This window comes from Hemitrygon akajei, chromosome 7 (assembly GCF_048418815.1).
Source record: "Hemitrygon akajei chromosome 7, sHemAka1.3, whole genome shotgun sequence".
NCBI lineage: Eukaryota > Metazoa > Chordata > Chondrichthyes > Myliobatiformes > Dasyatidae > Hemitrygon > Hemitrygon akajei.
Window position 1 is genome coordinate 168,105,032 of NC_133130.1, and position 20,571 is coordinate 168,125,602.

Here is a 20,571-nt window from a genome sequence, read left to right on the forward strand (position 1 = left end):
TGTGCACTACTCATTTAACTTAACTAACTCATGCTGAGGATGTGTTCCTCGGAGGTGGAAATCTATGTAAGTATGCGGGGTTATTGTAACATTATGTAAATTGACATGTGTGCCTGATTTTTAAAAAATCAAACCTAAGATGTATGATACATTATTTTACGTATACACAGTAATTCGTGGAGTAACAAACACACAAATAGGCCTAATCTGTACATCAGTGGAGCAGCAGCAAATCACAGCTGCAGCAGAGGGAAGTGGGTGGTGGTTACATCTTGGGGGAGGGGCCGGGCTGTGGGTCCTCCTCTAAATTTGACAGCTTCTTCAAGTAGATGTCAAGATTTGACTGCCTTATCTTAAGTTTCCTGTCACAAATCAGTTCTTGTTAGCAGGAAATCATGTCAAGAACACCTCTTTGCCTTATTGCTTCGCTCCAAGTCAGAGTCATTATCGATGAACTGGTCCATGATTTGTAAGATCGTGCCAATACTAGTGCTGAGGAATTCTGTGGCTAATCAGTCCTTTGCAGCCTTGAAACAAGTTGCATGTTTCTGTTGGGGGATGAAAGTACGAGAAGGCATTCTTTTCCAGAATACCCCTGTTTCATCCATATTGAAAACAAGCTCAGAAGGATGTTTATTGCCTTTTCCATTATTCGCAGCTGGCTTAGGGGCATGTTTTGTTGTGTTTGGTCATCCACCCATAAATTTAGTCTATTTTCCATTTTTCAAGCAATTGAAATAATCCTTGAACTGATCAATTTTGTTGATAACTTTTGAGGTTGTCGTAGCAGAAGCTTTCATCTTGTCTGCATTTTTTAATAATTGTTCTGATCATCAGTGTGATCGATTTCAAAGAGGTGCCAACATCAACCTGACACTCACCAGCTTGCAGTTTCACATCCATGTCAATGCTTTTCCAAGCCACCTTGGATGTACTGCCCTCACTGGAGGTTGCAGGATGTTTGCCAGACATTATGGGTGAAAAAAAATGGAATAAATTGGTGAGGAAGCAAGTATGTTTACAAATGCAGAGGAAGCTGAGTGTCAACTAATATGTGATTGGTTGTGAGTGGCTCAGGGCATATGTAAACACTCTCATTGGCTGATTGAATGTTTACCGTAATGCCAGCCACTCAAAGTTTTAAATGTTGCTTAGAATGATTTTTTGTCATTTTTAAACATTTCAATAAAGAATTGAATACCCATGTTGTAACGAAGCAATGCGATGCGGGGTAGCGTTATGCAGCGTCTGAGTATATTTAATTTGTGTATACTTACTGTAATTCAGTTTGTGCTTCTATTATTTATTGCATTGTACTGCTACCGCAAAGACAAAAAATTTCACAATATATGCCAGTGACATTAGATCTGATTCTGAAGAGGGCATGCCCTAGATGGTGAGGGTCCTTAATGATACATGCCTCGTTCTTGATAAGTAGCCACTTGGTGATGCCCTCCGTGGTGGGGAGGCCAGACTGTAGGCTGGCTGAGCCGACAACCTTGCCTCTTGTAATCGTGTGTGTTGGGGGCCTCCTGCCAGGCTGTGATGCAGCCAGTCAGGAAGGTCTATTTAAAAAGTATTTGGAAGTCTAAACTAGAATAGTAGAGACCAAGTTCTTGGAGGTGTGATTTGGTGAATAACTTCCAGTTTTGATGAATTTGATGGACTGAATGGCCTGGGTGTGTGACATAAACATGATTCTAAGACTCTTTTCAAGGCAGCTAGTTACAGTATCAGAACAATGGAGAATCACCCTCTTCTGGGAAGCAGCTTTGATTTGGGAGAACTAGCCAGAGTAGTTATTTCCATTGTGACTTAATTTAAAACATCATGATTAAACACACATTTAGTTATAATTGTGCAGAAAAACTAATTCTGTATGGTGTAGGTAAAATTATTATCAGTAATTTCATATTGTGGTTTTATAAAAATAGATCAATCATTATGTGACACTTATTTATGGGCACAGTTTCTCTTGAAATTTCTAATCATCTCATATTTTATATAGGCATCTAAATTTGAGTGTAAGACCCAAGCCTCTGCCGGCTTTAGTGAGAAGCGGCGTTCCTGAGGCTCTTCGAGGTGAGGTGTGGCAGCTTCTTGCAGGATGCCACAACAATGACCAGATGGTAGAAGACTACAGACTCCTTATCACAAAAGTAAGTAGTTTTGCAATTAAGCAAATTTGTGTGCCTGGCTTCTACTGAATAGAATATGTTTATTTGGTTGATGGACAGGATTCTTTGTACATCTTGCATGTACTTTGTTGTCTTGTGTCAGTTGCAAAATTTAATTTTGAAATCAATCTAGTTAAATGCAAGCAATTGTTCCAATCGGTGAATTGTCCAGGAAGTGCTTATGCAAGTAATCTCTCAGTCCTAGTTGGATTTCAGCCAAATGCTTTATAGTTGTTGTTTAATCTCTTTGCCATCCATTAAGTTACCTGTATAAGAATAATATTACAAGTAATCTGGGTTTATAAATGGTTTATCAGGAGCTGTTATGAAACATGTCAGGTTCTGATTAATTGTTTAGTGACATTCATTAAATTTTTGCATTGTTTGATCTTTGGAGCTTGCTTCCATTTTTAATATTGCCAATTTTTCTGAGGTGCCTCTTCAAAGTTCAAAGCAGATTTATTATCATTGTACATATATGTCACCATATACAACACTTAGACTTGTTTTCTTGCAGGAATTCACAGTTAAATACAAAGGAAACAATAGAATCAATGAAAGACTAGACATAACATGACAGAAATACCCTATGTGCGCAAGACAACAAGCTGCAAATACAAAAAGAAAAACAACAACAAACAAACAAACAAACAAATAAATAAATAACATTGAGAATATGAGATGACGGGTCCTTGAAAGTGAATCTATTGGTTGTGGGAACGGTTCAGTGGTGGGCTGAATGAAGTTGAGTGAAGTTATCCTCTCTGGCTCAGGAGCCTGATGGTTGAGGGGTAATAACTGTTCCTCACCCTGAGGCACCTGTACCACATCACTGGCGATAGCATTGAGAAGAGAGGTGATGGAGGTTTTTGATGATGGATGCTGCTTTCCTGTGATGGCTGCTTTTTCGGGTTGCAGTATAGAACTTGGAAGAGTTTATGCCCTTCAAATAACTCAAGCATTTATCGTTAAAATAGCCTTCTGAAGCTGACCCATGGGGAAATCACCATTTTCTTTCCTCAAGCATAGACACCAGTTTCCATTCTGTTAGTTGACATTTCAGATGCCAGATATTTTAGAGGTTTTAATTCGGTAAAGAAATTTCAAAGCTAGGCATTTAATTTCTCCTTTGCAATAGAAGTAATTGTGAAAAATAATAACCTTTATCAGGTCAAGTAATTTAAACTGAAAATGAAGTTATAATGAAAATCTTTTCGCCATAAATTCACCAGCACTTGCATTGGGTACTTTAACGGGACAAATGTAGTTCCTACTTAGTTCTGTGTCCTTGATTTGAAATTACATCAAGGATCAGTTTACATCACCAGTACAGTGTCTCTGGTAAAAATAAAGAACAGTGGTAATTAAAGATTTGTAGAATCATGGAGTAATACAGCAGGGAAACTGGCCCTTTGGCCCATCTCGTTCATGCCAGCAACTGCTCACCAAACCAGTCCCATTTACCTCTAAACCCACCCCCCAAACCAAATATGCAGATATCTTTTGAATGTTACTGTACCTGCCTCAACTACTTTATTTGGCAGCTCTTTCTGTATGTGTATGCACACCCTCTGTATGAATAAGTTCCATCGGTGGTCCCTTTTAAATCTTTCCCCTTGCCTTAAGCCTGTGCCTTTTGAGTTTTTAGTTCCCCATCCCCTGGGGTGGGGGTGAAAGACTGTGCATTGACCCTGTCTACACTCCTCATTAAACTTACAGAAATGCATAATGGGTGTCGAAGTGGAGATATGCCTTTACCAAAGGAGATATAAGGCACTCCTTCCCACTGCTAGCATACAGATCACCCTTGAACAAGGTGTAGCACCTGCTTATACCCCAATCAGGGTCACATGAAGCCATGGGAGCAGGTGGTGGATGGTCGTATGAGCAGCTGGTGCAGATCACAAGTCCTGGTTATGTGACCACTGATGCCAGGCAGGCAATTTCTGAAGAGTATTGATAATGGCTGGGGTCACCCGTCTTGTAAAGATACCGCCTAGAAGAAAGTAATGGCAAGCCACTTCTGTAGAAATATTTGCCAGGAACAATCATGATCTTAGAAAGACCATGATCACCCATTTCATATGACATGGCACATAACGAATGATCAACGAGGTCCATATATAAGGAAATTCTCCACATTCTACACTGCAGCCTGAAGAGGCATCTCAGAAACTGGAAATGTAAAATAAAAAGCATGGTCCAAAGATTAAAAACTTGATGACGGTCACTAAAGAATTAATCAGAACCCAACATGTTTCAGAACAGTTTCTGATAAACCATATAATAACCCAGATTACCTGTATCTTGCAAAATCTTGTTCTCCTACGTGCCAAGGATGAAAGTTGTAGCCTGCCCAACCTGTTCCAATAACTTAGGCCTTCTGTTTCACTCTTTTTGTTGAGAGTAAGCTGCTTTGGCACAGTCAGCTGAACAGCTTCTTGCATTGGAAGTGTTTATAATTTTGTGATAAATACATACTGAGAATAATGCACAAAGGAATGAGACTATTTGGATAGTTTTACCAAAGATGCAAGACAGGTGAATGGCTTCCTGTGCATTACCTTTCTGTGCCACTGTCACCTGTTTGGAAGTTGCTGTGGTTTTCCTTGCCTTTTTTAAATTCTATTTGTGCTTGTACTTGTGCTTAAGGTTAATTTATAAAATTTGATTGCAAGTCCCATTTCTGGTATTAGTGATGAAGCAGATATTGACAGCATTGATGTGTTACCAAAAGTTGCAGTGTGTACAAATTGGAGGTTCAATCTGAATCCTTGGATTACTGTCCAGAACAGGGGTTCCCAACCTTCTTTTAATGTCATGGACCTCCACCAGTAATCGAGGGGTATGTGGATCCCAGGTTGGAAACCCCTGGTCTAGAATTAAACAGCAAGATCCTGTAGGGAAGAAAAATTTAACTTCTGTTTGATGTTAATGTAGCATTGGCTGAAAGCTAAAATGATGTAAATGTGTAGTGTTAATGCATCTTTAATTTATTTGAGACCAGTATGTTGGGCGGCATGGTAGCATAGTGGTTAGTGTTAGGCTTTACAGTGCAAACGATCAGCGTACAATTGCCATCACTGTTAGTAAGGAGTTTGTACATTCTTCCTGTGACCATGTGGGTTTTTTCCAGGAGCTCTGGTTTCCTCCCACATTGCAAAGACGTTCAGGTAAGTTGTAGGCATGTTTGGCACTGGAAGTGTGATGACACTTGTGGACTGCCCCCAGCACATCCTTGGACTATGTTGTCCTTTGTCACAAGTGACACATCTCTCAATGTATTTTGATGTCCATGTGACAAATAGAGCTAATATTTAAATCTTTATGGTAGAGCACCTGAAATTAATATTTGGTAGTTTTGGTTGAAATGGAATTTTTAATGTTTAAGTTTGATTTTTATTTCTGATCATGATGTATTGTTGGCGATGGTGTCATAATGCTTATTCCCTTGTACTACATTAGCTGGTGTTGGTCCCTTTTGGTTTAGACTTGTTTTATCAGATAAAATGCCCCAGCACTGGAGCCCAGAAACCATTTTAGATTTGTGACCAGTAGATTTCCATCAGAATTAGTTTTAATATCTTCCTATTTCTTAATTCTGAGATAGATTGTTACTGTTCTAATAAATGAGAAGGAAAAGCAGTAGTCCTTTTTAGCTGGTTTAATGTCATTTTCAGTACACTAGTGTAAAGGAGAACTAAATAATTTTGTGTGCGTGTGTATTCATATTCATAAAATGATGCTAGGCACAGGAGTGACGGTACATAAACTGACTGACAGGAAATTATAAATAGTGCTGGTTGGGGGTGTGGAGGGGTGGGTTAGTAGGTGAAGGTGTTGATCAGTCTTACTGCTTGGGGGAACTACCTGTTTTTGAATTTGGTGACCCTGGATTGGATGCTACATAGCCTCCTCCCTGATGAGAGTGGAGTGGGACAAACAGACTAATTTTAACACAGCCACTGCCACATCCTGACTGGAATTGGCAGCACTGATAGATCATACATTGAACTTGTAGTTTCTGATCCATGTGCATTTATCCAGCACTGTGGACCGAACAGTGAAATACTGAAAAATACTTTACAAAAAAATGGGTTGTTTGTTATCCCAAAGGAAATTGTCGATTTACTGTTTACTAGGAAAAGTAAATTATTCTGTCATGTTCACAACTTTCTCAGGTGGGTTTTGAAATTGCTCCATTTTGGGTACTTGCTTTGTAATCTGAGATTAATCTTTCATCTGTCCTGTTGTGATGGATGACTGTGTGGGATTTGGAGAGAGCAGAAGGTTGAGGAGAAAGTGGTGAACTCTGGTGTGGAAGAATAATTGCACAACTCTGAAATCTCACAATGTTGCTTCGGTCTGCTTGCTGCATAAAGGTTAGACCACGTGCTCGCTCTGAGCTCAGCTCTGGGTCTTAAGCTTAAGTTTCTAATAACTATTACTCAAGTTGTACCGTTCTTGACCAGGTGTCATTAGACTGCTTATGTCTAATAAAGTGGATTTTCTCGAGGCTTTCACCTCATTTTGGTCACAGGACGTTTCAGTTGACTATAACATACGTAGCTTCCTCACTGCATCTAGATCAATGCTGACAAGCAAAATAAAAATAAAAAATAAAATTAGAACTCACATTGTATTTTTATATTCCCTTATGAGCTTTGACCGTCTGGAAACAAGAACTTCAAGGATAATGAAATATGAAATTTTAAAAATACCTTTTACCTTTTCCATCTCCCAGCTCCTCATTTCATCTCTCCTCCCACACACACCCACCCGCCTTCCTCCTCTTCTGGTCTCACCTATCACCTGCCAGCTTGTCTTCCTTTCCCTCTTTCCCCTGCTCTACTTATGGGTTCTTCCCTCTTTCCAGTCCTGATGAGGGATCTTGGCCTGAAATATCGACTGTTTATTCCTCTCCATAGAAGCTGCCTACCCTGCTGAGTTCTTCCAGCACCGTGTGTCTGTGTGTGTGTGTGTGTGTGTGTGTGTGTGTGTGTGTGTGTCTGTCTGTCTGTCTGTCTGTCTGACTCTCTGGATTTCCAGCATCTGCAGAAATGTCTTGTATTTATTATTCTAAAATGAAAGTTACACAATTTAACAAATACCTTGTGTGGCAAGGGATGCAGATTTCCCAAAATTTATGTTGCTTTCACCAATTGAATGTGAATAAAATGTTCTATGGGCGAGTTTAATTTGTGTCAGTAATTTGATTTTTATTTATTGCAGAAAGCAAAGGTTAATGTCTCTTATTTGGTGTGTAAATGCTTCCTGGATAACTGCAGATTGTAGAGCTTCACAGAATCAGTGAGATAATATTTCTGAGAGGATTATGATTTTTATTTCAAGGGAAATGTTGGACTATTCAGATTTATTTATCACATGTACTTTAAAACATAGAGTGATGGGATGGAGATGCGTCTCTACCAAAGGAGGTGTAAGGTGCTCCTTCCCTTCACTAGCCTGCAGGTCACCCTTGGGCAAGGTACCACATCTGCTTAGCGCCCCAATCAGGGTCACATGAAGCCATGGGAGCAAGTGGTGGATGGTCTTACGAGCAACTGGTGTATATCCCAAGACCTGGTTATGTGACCACTGACACCAGGTAACCTATGAAGAGTATTGATAATGGCTGGGATCAACCGTCTTGTAAAGACACTGGCCAGAAGAAGGCAGTAGCAAACCACTTCTGTCAAACATTTGCCAAGAACAATCATGATCATAGACCATGATTGCCTATGTCTTACAACACAGCACATAACGAACAAACATTGAAACGTAGTGAAATGCATCATTTGCATCAAAAACCAGCACATCCAAGGATGTGTTGGGGATGTGTCACCACATATTCCAGCACTGGCGTAGTATGTCCACCATGTTCAGCAAAGCACAACAATGCAGAACAGATGGTCAAAGAGACATTAGGTTAGATCACCTAAAGCTTGTTCTTTAAAATGCAGTTATGGTAAAAAAAAGAGGTTCAAAGGTGCTGTTTCTGGCAGCTGAACAGAGTCAAAAAAAGTTAGGAGATGTCGTGGGAGAGTCTAGGACCAGAGGACACAGTCTCAGAATAGAAGGAATACCCTCTAGAACAGAGATAAGGAGGAAGTTCTTTAACCAGAAGGTGGTGAATCTGTGGAATTCATTGCCATGGACGGCTGTGGAGGTCAAGTCGTTGGGTATATTTTAAGGGGAGATTGATAGGTTCTTGATTAGTCAGGGTATTACAGGCTCTGAGGAGACAGCGGGAGAATGGGGTTGACAGGGAAAATAAATCAGCCATGATTGAATGATAGTGCAGAGTCAGAGGGCCAAATAGCCTAATTCTGCTCATATGTCTTATGGTCTTGTACTGTTTCAAAAAAAATGTACTTTACTCCTGGATTATGAAAAGCTTTTGTCATAATCACCTGGAGAGAATAGTTTAGTTGCAGAATGTGTTTTCAGCACAGTAACAATGATGGCACATATATGTTTACACACTGATTCATGTCTGAAATGTATAAACCTCCTGCCATTTTGTGCTGGTAATTTATTTGGAAGTTGGGAATCATATGACTACAAACTGCTTCAAGTATGATTAGATAATTTACTCATTATATTTTCAAAATAAGATAAGTTCATATCAGTGTCCTTACATTTGATATAGTTTATTTGATTTATTTTCCATTTATTATTGAAACAATCAAGTCATTTGACTGAAAGGGAGATTTGCAATTCCCAAGTCCTAGTAGCAAATTTTCTTATTGAGACTTTTCTCCATAACACAGATGTATCATATTAATTTTTCAAATTAAGTTTAATTGCAATTCTATTTTACTTTTGACTTTTTACTTTTTTTACATGTCCACAAATTTTCAAAATGAGATCTGGAATAAACCCATCATGTGAAAAGTTATTTGAATATTCATGAAGCATTTGAATTTATTTGCTAATTAGAGCACAACTCTGATAGTTATGCACATATTCAAAACAGTACTTAGCTTTGTAATATTGTGCTAACTTAAAAGCATTCTAACAACATGTTTAGTTATGTTGATTTTAGGGCGTCACAGTACCATAGAGGTTAGCACATTGCTATTACAGCTTGGAGTGTCAGAGTTCAAATCCAGCGCTGTCTGTAAGGAGTTTGTACGTCCTTCTCAAGAGTGAGTGAGTGAGTGTGTGTGTGTGTGTGTGTGTTTGTTTCCTCCACTTTCCTCACACATTCCAATCATCTATCTATTAGTGGGTTAAGTGGTCATTGTAAATTGTCCCATGATTAGGCTAGAGTTAAACAGGTGTGTTGCTGGGCATTGTGGTTTGTTGATATGGTATCTCAAAATAAAAATGAGAAAAATAATAAGTGGGAAAGTATCTGAGATGGAATGGAAATTTGGCTGTTCTAGGACAGCATTGTCATAGCTAATAGGTCTACTGCCTCATTCCAGTGTCTTGAGAACAGTCCTGCCCACCGGTGCTGTCTTTTTGAAGATTGGGTGTTCCCCTGTGACCATGTGGGTCTCTGTCCTGTGTTGCTATTTCCTCCCACATCCCAGAGTCATAATCAGCTGCTGTAAATGTCCCAAGAGTGAACGAATGGTCAAATCTGATGAAGTCAATGGGAAAATGGGTCTATAAAATGGGATTAGTGTTTGATGGGCTTTTGAAGTTTAGCATGTACTTGATGGGCTTAAGGGTCTGATTTTGGTCCAAGGCAGTGTGGAGAGCTGCAAGGGAACAAAATTATCTGACATTTTGTAATGTAATAGTCATAAAGCAATACAAAATTGGATCCAGGCCCTTCAGCCTGAAAAGCCTATGCTAGCCACTACGGTCACACCGCTGGCCCCAATTTCTTGCGTTTGGCCCAAATCTCACTCCATTCTGCCCCTCCATTTACCGACTAAATATTTGCTAAAGGATACTGTGATACCCATTTCAATGCTCACCACCATCTGCATGAAAAAGTTGTCCCCTGTCCCCTGGGTCCCTTTAAATCTTTCCCCTCTCACCCGAAGCCTATGCTCTCTAGGTTTGAGCTCCTCTATCCTGTGGGAAAAGACTGTTACCAGTTTCCTTAGCTATACCCTTCATAATTGAAGCACTTATATGATGTTGATCTCATTCCTCTATTTTACAAGAAATTAAAGACCCAACCTAGTCAACCTCTCCATTTAACTCAGGCCCTCAAGTCCTGGTTAAGGTATTGACTATTTGCCAACTTGTTTCTTGTAAACTCATTGGTGTTACAGCATTTAATAGAGGTCCTAAAATTTAGTTCCATTTTTCAGAGGTTAAATACATTGGTTCCTTTTTCTTTGTAATATTTCTATGAATATAGTACATTGGAGAAGTGTAATTGGACCATTAAAAATGCAGGCATCAGACTTTGAGTAATGTTCATTTGTGATAAAGATGGTCTTGGTTTACTTCAAGACAACATGGAAATTGACATTGCATCAGAGCTTTGCTCCTTGAATTATTACTGTACCACTGACCACAAAATCCATGGTTGTGTACTCACCGAAGATGTGGGGGAAGGCAGCTCACACAGACTCTGCGATCTATATTGCTCCAGTTTCACTGTTTCAGACTGCTGTCATGCTTCAGTTTTGGACCGTCTGCAGTCCAGCCATGATATTGCCAATTGTTGCAAAATCCCATAGTTCAAAGGTTCCCAATCTGGGATCCACAGACCCCTCAGTTAATGGTAGGGCTCCGTGGCATAAAAAAGGTTTGGGAAGGCCTGCCATTGATAGTAAAGCAGGAAGCTTAAAAATTACATCATGTTCTGGGCTGTGAAATAGAGATTGGGAACCACTATGCCACCGTGAGCGTAGCAGTTAGTGTGATGCTATTACAGCTCAGGTTATTGGAGTTCAGAGTTCAGTCCTAGCTTCTCAACGTACAAAGGAGTTTGTCCATTTTCCCAGTCGAAGGAGTGGGTTTCCTCTGGGTGTTCTAGTTGGCTTCCTTAGTCCAAAGACCAACCGGCTAATAGGTGAATTGGTCATTGTAAATTGTCCTGCGATTATGTTAGGGCTAAATCGGGTTTGTCAGGCATTGCTGGGTGGCATGGCTTGAAGGGCCAGAAGGACCTATTTTGCGCTGTATCTCTAAACAAACAAAAATATGAAAATAAGCTTGAAAATGACATGTGAAAATTAAGTTGTCTTAATGCTTATAACAGTGATGAAAATCACTGCTTTTTGAACATAGCAACATGCTGTTTGCTCTAAGCGTGGTGTAGTGTCTAACGTCCATGCAAGTGCTCGTAACTGACGCCAGTTAGAAACTGTTCAGCACCAGTCTTCTGCTCCGATAAAACAGTGTAGTGTCCCAAATAAACAAAAGGAATCACGGCTAATTTCTTGATCTAGTTTTTGTTATTTGAGTTGTCCCAAAATAAACAGCTGTCCCAATTAAATGGAATCCACTGTATTTGTTCTAGAAAACCAACATCTAGACTGTATCTTCTACGTTAAAAAAAATTTAAATTGTCTTGCTGATAGAACATTATTCTTTCTATCTGTTTCATCAAACACGTCTGTTTAATGACCCTAACTTTATGTATTGTATTTTTCTATTGTCCATGTGCGTATCTAAGAGTTTCTTAAATACCCTTAATGTATCTGCCTCTACCCCCACCCTTGGCAAGGCATTCTATGCACCTACCACTTCAAATTCAAGTTTGTTTATTGTTATTCAACCATACACCAGGAATAAAACCAGGATCCTCAGGGACCAAGGTGCAAAACACAGTGCATGTAGAACATACAGCACATAAAATAATATTAACAATAAAAATATATTTTGTAGATGTACAAGTTGACATGGTGGTGTAGTGGTTAGCAGAATGCTTTACAGTACCAGCGAATAGGGTTAAATTCCCAGAGCTTCCTGGAAGGAGATTGCATCTCTCTGTAACAGTATGGGTTTCCTCTGGGTGCTCCGACATTCCAAAGATGTACTTTTGGTAAGATTATAGGTCCTTGTAAATTGTCTCGTAATTGGCCTAGGATTAAACTGGGGTTTTGCTGGGTGATGCAGCCAGAATGGCCTATTCTGTGCTGTCTGTATTTCAATAAACAAATAAAGTGACATAAAGTACATCTAATTAAATATACTACAGTATTACTGCTGCTGGCCCTGTCATAAATAATGTGTTCTGGGTGAAAGCAAGGTTCAGAAGTCTCACAGCCTGGGGTAAGGAAGAAGCTGTTAACCAACGTAACAGTCCTTGTTCTTGTATGGTGGTATCTTCTACTTGACGGCAGGAGGTCAAAGAGATTGTGGGCGGATGGGAGGGGTCCTTGACTATGCTGAGGGCTCTGTGAATGCAGCAGTCCTGTTGTATGTCCTGGGGCGGTTGGGGGGTGTGAGAGAGACCCCTTGTGATTCTCTCAGCAGTCCTTCGTTCCTTTGCTGGATCATGAAGTCCGTCTGCTCTCTCAGGCGGTACTTCTTCAAAGGGAAAAGTGGGCATTCTCTCTGATCTCCTAGTATTTATCTCAGTCGTCATTGCCACAGTTCTGCTCATTATCACTTTGCTGTAGTGAGAGTTTGCACTGCGCAAATTGCTGCACTTCCTGAAACAGCAGCTTTTCAAAAGCACTCGAGGACATCCTGAGAAGGTGTAAAATATCAGGCACTTTTACTTTCTATTTATTCTGAACAGTAGGGCTGCAGTTTTATTTTGAACCTGATAATTAAGCACATGACCAGTAATACCCCGTTTCTTAAGGAGCAGATTGACAACAGGGAATACGCAGACTGAGAATCAAATTGTACACAGTCTTTATCACCTTTTCAAGATTCAAGATTGTTTAATGTGATTCCCAGTACACGAATATAAAAGGGAATGAAATTATTATTACTCGAGCTGATGCAGCACAAAAATTCAGACAATAAGGACAATAAAGGACACAATAGATATATATGTATAGCTTAGTTTGTATGCATAGATTGATTGTATGTCCATAAAGTGACACTAGGCACAGGTGTATCAGTACTTAAAGCGACTCTGAGAGGAAATGCTAAAGTAGTGGTGGTTGGGGAAGGGAGGATTATTGGGTGCAGGTGTTGATCAGCCTACTGCTTGGGGAGAGTAACTGTTTTTGAGTCTGGTAGGCCAGGTGTGGATGCTACGTAGTCTCCTCCCTGATGGGAGAAGGACAAACAGTCCATGAGCAGGGTGGGTGGGATCCTTCATGATGTTATTGAACCTTTTCCAGCACCTTTCTGTATTTCTGTGCTAAATGGTGGCTTGGGGCGTGGGGGAAGGCTAAGAAGAAAGTCAAATATCAGTTAGGGGTCTTCTGTTGTGTTCGGTGCTCCCAATGTGGTCTCCTCTACATTGGTGAGACCCATCATAAATTGGAGGACCACTTCAAGCACATCCACCATGAGCGGGACTGATGTGTGGCCAAATATTTTAATTCCAATTCCCGTTCCAGTTCCAACGTGTTGATCCATGGCCTCTTGTGCCAAGATGAAGCCACCCTCCATTTGGTGGAGCAACATTTTGTATCCGTCTGGAGTACCCTCCAACCTGATGGTATGAATGTCAATTTCTCCTAATGGTAAACAAATTCCCTCCCCACCCCTCTGCCCTTCCTCTATTCCCCACTCTGACCTTTCACTTCACATCTGCCTGTTACTTACCCCTGGATTCCCTCCTCCTTCCGTTTATGTGTGTTGCTCTGGATTTCCAGCATCAGCAGATTTTCTTGTGATATCAATTAGTTTTTGTTATCATTGTTTCCCTGTAGATCATTGAATATTTTTTAAAGTTGTTCCAATCCTGTGCATTTGTGAAAATTGTATTATGGCAAATTATGCATAGAGCTTTCCTTCCTTAAGCAAGGAGGCGGCATGGTAGTGTAGCAGTTAGTGTAATGCTCTACAGCGCCAGTGATCGGAAGATTGTTGTTCAATTCCCGCTGCTGTCTGATAGGAATTTGTGCGTTCTCCCCATGACCGCATAGGTTTCCCCTGGGTGTTCTGATTTCCTCTCACATTCCAAAAATGTAAGCATTTGTAAGTTGTGGGTACAATATGTTGGTGCTGACGTCCCTTGTGGGCTACCCCCCAACACATCTTTGGACTGTGTTGGCTGTTGACACAGACAACGCATTTCACTGTATCTTTCAATATTTTGATGTACCATGCACATGACAAATAAAGCTAATCTTTAAATAGCAAGTAGTTGTTATCGTGACAGGTTCCCCTTACCCCAAAAGATAAACTAACCCTACCAAGAAAGCAAATATCCAGCAAGGTCATTGGTACTGAACTGGAGATGAATATAGTAATTTTATGCATTTCACTGTAGTGCTGCCACACAAAAGAAAAACAAATTTCATGACATATATGAGTGATGATAATCAAGTGACCTTGCCTGGTGTCTCAGGGCTGTCTGCACTCTCACCACCCCCTGCCCTTGGAACTACTCCTCTGCCACCTGTACCACACCCCTCCTGCGGCGCTCCACCCTTGGCCATTCCCAACGTCCTTTGCTTTTGCTAGATTTACAGACTCGTGGTCCACTCCATGCTGACAAATACAGTACTTAGGCACCCTGGCTCAATATATACCGTATATGGAGAAACAAGAAAGTGGTGAGCTAATAATAGGTTCATTGTCCATTCAGAAATCTGTCGGAGGGGAAGAAGCTGTTCCTGAAATGTTGAGTGTGTGTCTTCAGGCTCCCGTACCTCTTCCCTGATGACCGCAATGAGAAGAGGGCATGTCCTGGGTGATGGAGGTCCTTAATGACAGATGCTACCAGACCTCCCTGATTATCTTATGGTTTCTGATATTTGGTGAATGAGTGGCTCCTTTGTATTCAGAACACTAACTTAGCACTAGACTTTGGGAAAAATTGCTATTTGAGTGTAAGTGGAAATAAATTTTTGAAGTGCCTTTTAGAAGTTGTTAATGTTTTTATATTGAGGAAAGAATCAGTCTAAATCTATTTATAATTTAAATTAAAATAAGTAATGTTACACTATCTTCTGGGTGAAACTCAAATTGAAAATACATCTTCTATAATCAGAATCATTATTTTGGCTCACTCAACCAGTGAGGAAGGCGTTATTAACAATCGGGGCTTGTCTGCTGTTAACTGTGATCTCTCTGGGTAATGGCAGTAATGACCTAGCATCTTGATATGGGGAGAGCTTATCAGTCTGATTTTTGTCTGTCTCTTCTCCAAGACTGCCAGGATTTTCCCCCTCCCCTCCCGCTACCCAACCAGGATCCCTCTCACTCCCTCTTCCCCCCCCCCCCCCCCACCAGCGACTGTCCGCCACCCCGGCAGGTTTCTAGCCCCACCACCCAGCCAGAGAGTACAAATCCAGGAAATAATTGGAGATGGTGTTGCTGACTCCTGTTTGCACCCGAGTGCTTATCTTGTCACATTTTGCTGCTGCAGTGATAGAGATTGCCCAGAAAGATGAAGGATGATAAAATTCATGCATTTCAGAAAACTGTTGTCAATAATTACTAATGATCAATTTACTGTATGGAAGTATTAATATAATTTGAAACACTTGTAATTGTATAATAAATTATTTGATTTTTATTCTTTGTGGTTCTATATTTATATAAAACTTAAAAGGACGGAAAGCATTACAGATCATCTAATGTGGTTTAACTCTTCCCGTTCTGATTCTGCATTAATTCACAAGGCAGTGCTAAACTACTACAGCACCTAATGGAAAAGAATAAACAGTCGACGTCTTGGGCTGAGACCCCTCAGCAGGTCTCTGCCTGAAACTTCAACTGTTTATTCATCTCCATCGATGCCACCTGACCTGCTGGATTCCTCTAGCATTTTGTGTGTCTTGCTCTGGATTTCCAGTATCTGCAGAATCTCTTGTGTTTCTGCTGAACTACCACACCTTATTAACTCACCTGGGTTATTGTCGTACACTACAGCTAGACAGCGGCTGATCAGACTCGAGGTAGCGAAATATGAATCTGGTACCGTGCCATTACTGAAGATAACTAGATCCAAGTTTGTAGTGGAATTTCAGTGATCTGTGCTGTAGCTCCTCCCCGGCTAGCCGTCTCCCAGGAGGGTCAAAGTATACTGAGTGTCTGCTGCTGTCGAATGACAGATCAGTAAGGCTCTAATGCATTACAGTATATACGAGAGAAATTAGATGGAGCTCTTTAGAGAGGCTGCTGCAAGAGGAAATATTCCACAGTGCTGCAGTCATCCTCTGGTCTGCTTGTGAACATTTCCTTTGGCAGAGGATTGTGAGAGAAGGAGGAGCGATGCCTGGAGGGGCCATTTGAATTCTGCGGCAAATTGGGCTGAGATTCGGAAGTAGCATCACATTGCAGTGTTTGTCACTAAGGCACCGGTCTGGACTCTTCTGCAGTTTAAACCTTCAAGGAAAACTGAGAGACTTGTATTTCAAATGTTGTGGTTTTCTAATTTGTTTTTTTTAATCAGTCTCTTCCTTTTGACAAATTGTAGAGTTACTGTGCTAATATTTTGAGGCTAAAATTAGCTTCATTTCCACAAAAGGTTTTTTTTGTCGTTTTGACTCGACGAAGCCACATGTGAGGGAGGACTGGAGCTTAACGAAACAGAAAATATATGCATATGTTTACTTTAAACAGGGGAAAGGCAGGTGTCATGTCCCCCTCTTTGTCTTCCAGTCAATGGCACAGCCTATTCATGCCAGCATTTGTCTTCATTTCTTAAAGAATAGAAAGCATGGCAACTGTAAGGGTCAGCTCTGTCACCTTGTGTCCTGTTAAAGGCTGATGGTTGTTTGCAAGGGAAATTGCAATGCTGATAATACTGAACGGAGTCGCTCAGATAGTAAACGAGTGAGGCAGAAGCCTGAGACACCGCAGCAGTAACCCAGCCAAGAATGACATCTGTTTGGGCCGTGCAGAACCGAAGTATGAACTCTTCCCTGGATGCAAACAATACCAGCCGACCATTCTGCCTTTTGGGATTCAGTTACTACGAAACAGTTAACATCTGCCTCCTGGAAATAACCATCATTATTTTTCTGACGGTGTTAATCATTTCAGGTAATCTCATTGTCATATTGGTATTTCATTGTGCACCCCTTTTGAATCATCATACCACAAGTTATTTCATTCAGACTACGGCATTCGCTGATCTATTTGTTGGAGTCAGTTGCCTGGTTCCGTCTTTGTCCCTTCTTCACTATCCGAATGGATCTCATGAATCTTTAACGTGCAGATTCTTTGGATATATTGTGTCTGTCCTGAAAAGCGTTTCAATGACCTCTCTGGCCTGCATCAGCGTTGATCGATATATTGCAATTACGAAGCCGCTATCTTACAATCAGCTGGTCACACCGTGGAGGTTGCGTGCCTGCATTGTTATCATCTGGATATACTCCTGCATCATATTCCTTCCTTCTTTCTTTGGCTGGGGAAAGCCAGGTTATCATGGGGACATATTTGAATGGTGTGCTAATTCCTGGGAGACAAACGTGTACTTTGCAGGGTTTATTGTGGTTTTGCTGTACGCCCCTGCTGCGTTTGTGGTCTGTTTTACCTATTTCAACATATTCAGAATATGCCAACAACACACGAAAGAAATCAGTGAAAGACGTGCTCGGTTTAACCCTCAAGAAGGGACATCGACAGAAAATCCGCCCAGCTCTGAGAAACATTATGCTATGGTTCTCTTCCGAATCACCAGTGTCTTTTACATCCTCTGGCTTCCGTACATCGTTTATTTCCTCCTCGAGAGCTCCCACGTTTATCATAGCTCGGAGGTATCTTTCCTGACCACCTGGCTCGCCATTAGCAATAGCTTCTGTAACTGCGTAATATACAGCCTTTCTAACAGTGTCTTTCGGAAGGGGCTCAGGCGCCTCTCGGATGCCGTCTGTGCTTCGTGTATCTGGTATGTGGAAAGCAAAAACCCTTCAATGCCTGGGAGTAAAAGATCTTCCAATGACTGCAATGCTTGAGAAGGATAAGGGGCGACATATTCTGCCCAGCTCATTGCATTGCTTCAGCTCCAATGTGATTTGAATTTATTGAACTGGGGGCTCAAGTTTGGTTGTGGTACTGAGTAGTTCTCGGGCAACTTCTGGGGTTTACATCACAATTCATTGAATGCATAGCCTTTCACAAGAAGTAATCAATAATGAGACAGAAAACTTAAACAGAAACTTTGCTGCTCTCTTTTAATTCCTGTCGTCATTCACATTCCAACATGTCAGTCCACGCCTCCTGTTCTGCCGTGATGAGGCCATGCTCAGGTTGGAGGAGCAACACCTCGTATTCCATCTGGGTAGCCTCCAAACTGATAACATGAGCATCGATTTCTCTAATTGCTGTCATTTATTTTTGCCCCTCCCTCTTATCTCTTCTATTCCCCACTCTGGCCTCTTACCGCTTCTCCTCCCCGGCTATCACCTCTCTACTATGTCTCTCCTCCTTCCCCTTTCTACCTTTCTTTCCTATTAGATTCCTCCTTCAGCCCTTTGCCTTTTCCACCCATCACCTCCCCAGCTTCTCACTTCGTCCTCTCCCTCCCCACACCTGGTTTCACCTTCCACCTTCTAGCTTGCCCTCCCTCCCCTCCCTCCATCTTGTTATTCTGGCTTCTTCCCCTTCCTCTCCAGCCCTGATGAAGAGTCCCAGCCCAAAACGTCAACTCTTTATTCATTTCCATAGGTGCTGTCTGACCCGCTGAGTTCATCCAGCATTTTGTATGTGTAACTCTCTTTTCACCTGTTCATAGTTGTGTATGAACTGTATTTATGATTCCTTCTAGGGAATTGAAATATTTATGGGCCAAATGTTTTAATTTCTTATTGCACTGTACAAGAACTTCCAGAAAGTACTTGTTTCCGTGGACAATATAATTATTGTACTCTGATTTGTAATTAACTGTGAATTTTAACCATAAGTAACCAACTTAACCCTAGAAATTCTGACCCATTTGAAGATGGTCTACTAATGGATGGTATTCTATTTGCAGTCTCCTAAAAGTGTCTATGATATCTCCTGTTTGACATTCTTAGCACAAAATCTTTAATATTGTGCCAAAGAACTAAACTATGTGGATAATTTATTTAATTTCCATTTGATAATTCTATTAATTAATTGGCATAAGTCAGAAATGGGTCAAAGCTTAAGCTGTTTATTTAAAGAACTGGCCTGCGTTGTTTATATTGAATGAAATGTGTATAGTAAAGGATTAGGTTTTCAAAGTCATCAAATTTGGAGAAAAATGTCTTCAGTTTATATAATTGTTTTTCCATATGGAAATCTTTACTTTGATGTGAGTTTTTAAAAAACTCCCAGAAACCCTTTTTTTTAATTTCAGAATTTCTGGTCAAAATTGAAACAGTACTTCAAACTTGCGGTAGCTTTTTAAAATTATTGTGTTCTTTATCTTATTGTGGTTTTGTTTGTGCTGCATCAGATCTGGAGTAACAATTATTTCATCTCCTTTACACTTGTGTACTGGAAATGACATTAAACAATCTTGGTTGTTTGATATTTAATGTTTGGGTGGGTGTAATGTCTTTGTATCTTTTAATTATGTATTTTTTGCCAGTATTAATTAATATTGTTGGAAAATAATGCAATTAAAGTTCGGGTCAGCTTAATGTACTATCCAAATTGTAACTGAAGCTTTAATCTGATATTTTAATAAATAGTAAATAAACAATTAAAAACTAGCTATATTGGGAGGCAATTTTTGTGTTCTCTGTAAAGGAAGGTTAAAGTTCTTTCTTTTCTGCAGGAAATAAAACTGCTGACAGAGATTTTGCCTAGGTACCGTTTCTTTCTCGGAGCGATTTGAGTTGTTGAGTTCTGAGCCCGTTTATAGGATTGTACTTCTAAACTAACAGTGGCTGCTCGTTCTTTGACAATTGCCATCGGCGTTGCCTGCGCCGTTGAGCTGTGCAAAATGGTTGCCGAGTCTCCACCGATTTGGTTGTATTCTCAGTCTGCTCAAATCAGAACTGTAAAATAATGTTTCTGACAATCAATCGCTGCTTTAGTTTGAACTCCAAAGTTTAATGATGCCAATATTTTATTTTGGAGCCATCCACTATGTAGTACAGAAAATTTACAGAGTGAAGTGGACCAGAATAAACAGAATGTTAGGTCTGGAGAGATGTTTAATAAAAGTCCAACATCTGCAATATTGACTCCTTGTATTTTTTGCTTGCTTTGAAATGGAATATGTGATAATGTGTGATTCTTGCCTACATTTTTCAGTAAAGGACACTTCAAGCTGCTTCTTTTGTCCCGGATATTTAATTTTATAACAAAGCCGAGAAATTGTAGTATAAATAGGTCTCAAGGTAGCCTGAATGCTTTCTCATTTATAAAGGATGACAGTTTGGCACTTGTGATGAACGATACTATTTGACTGATCCAT

At 40.4% G+C, this 20,571-nt stretch overlaps 2 protein-coding genes across 4 annotated transcripts in view; both read left to right on the top strand.

The window, feature by feature from the left end:
* The window catches only part of rabgap1 (RAB GTPase activating protein 1), a 242,797-nt gene that overhangs the window by 114,914 nt on the left and 107,312 nt on the right, over positions 1-20,571 (top strand). For all 3 annotated transcript variants that reach the window (XM_073052552.1, XM_073052553.1, XM_073052554.1), the window contains one exon: positions 2,009-2,159. In XM_073052552.1, the coding sequence (XP_072908653.1) occupies positions 2,009-2,159 (151 nt within the window). The remainder of the gene's footprint in view (positions 1-2,008; positions 2,160-20,571) is intronic.
* LOC140731156 (probable G-protein coupled receptor 21) lies at positions 16,344-20,296 on the top strand. Its single transcript, XM_073052551.1, has one exon. The coding sequence runs from the start codon at positions 17,054-17,056 to the stop codon at positions 18,134-18,136; it is 1,083 nt and encodes a 360-aa protein (XP_072908652.1). The 5' UTR covers positions 16,344-17,053; the 3' UTR covers positions 18,137-20,296.

Excerpts from the sequence above, each read along its gene's own strand:
- LOC140731156 (XM_073052551.1), top strand. The coding sequence starts at position 17,054 with ATGACATCTGTTTGGGCCGTGCAGAACCGAAGTATGAACTCTTCCCTG.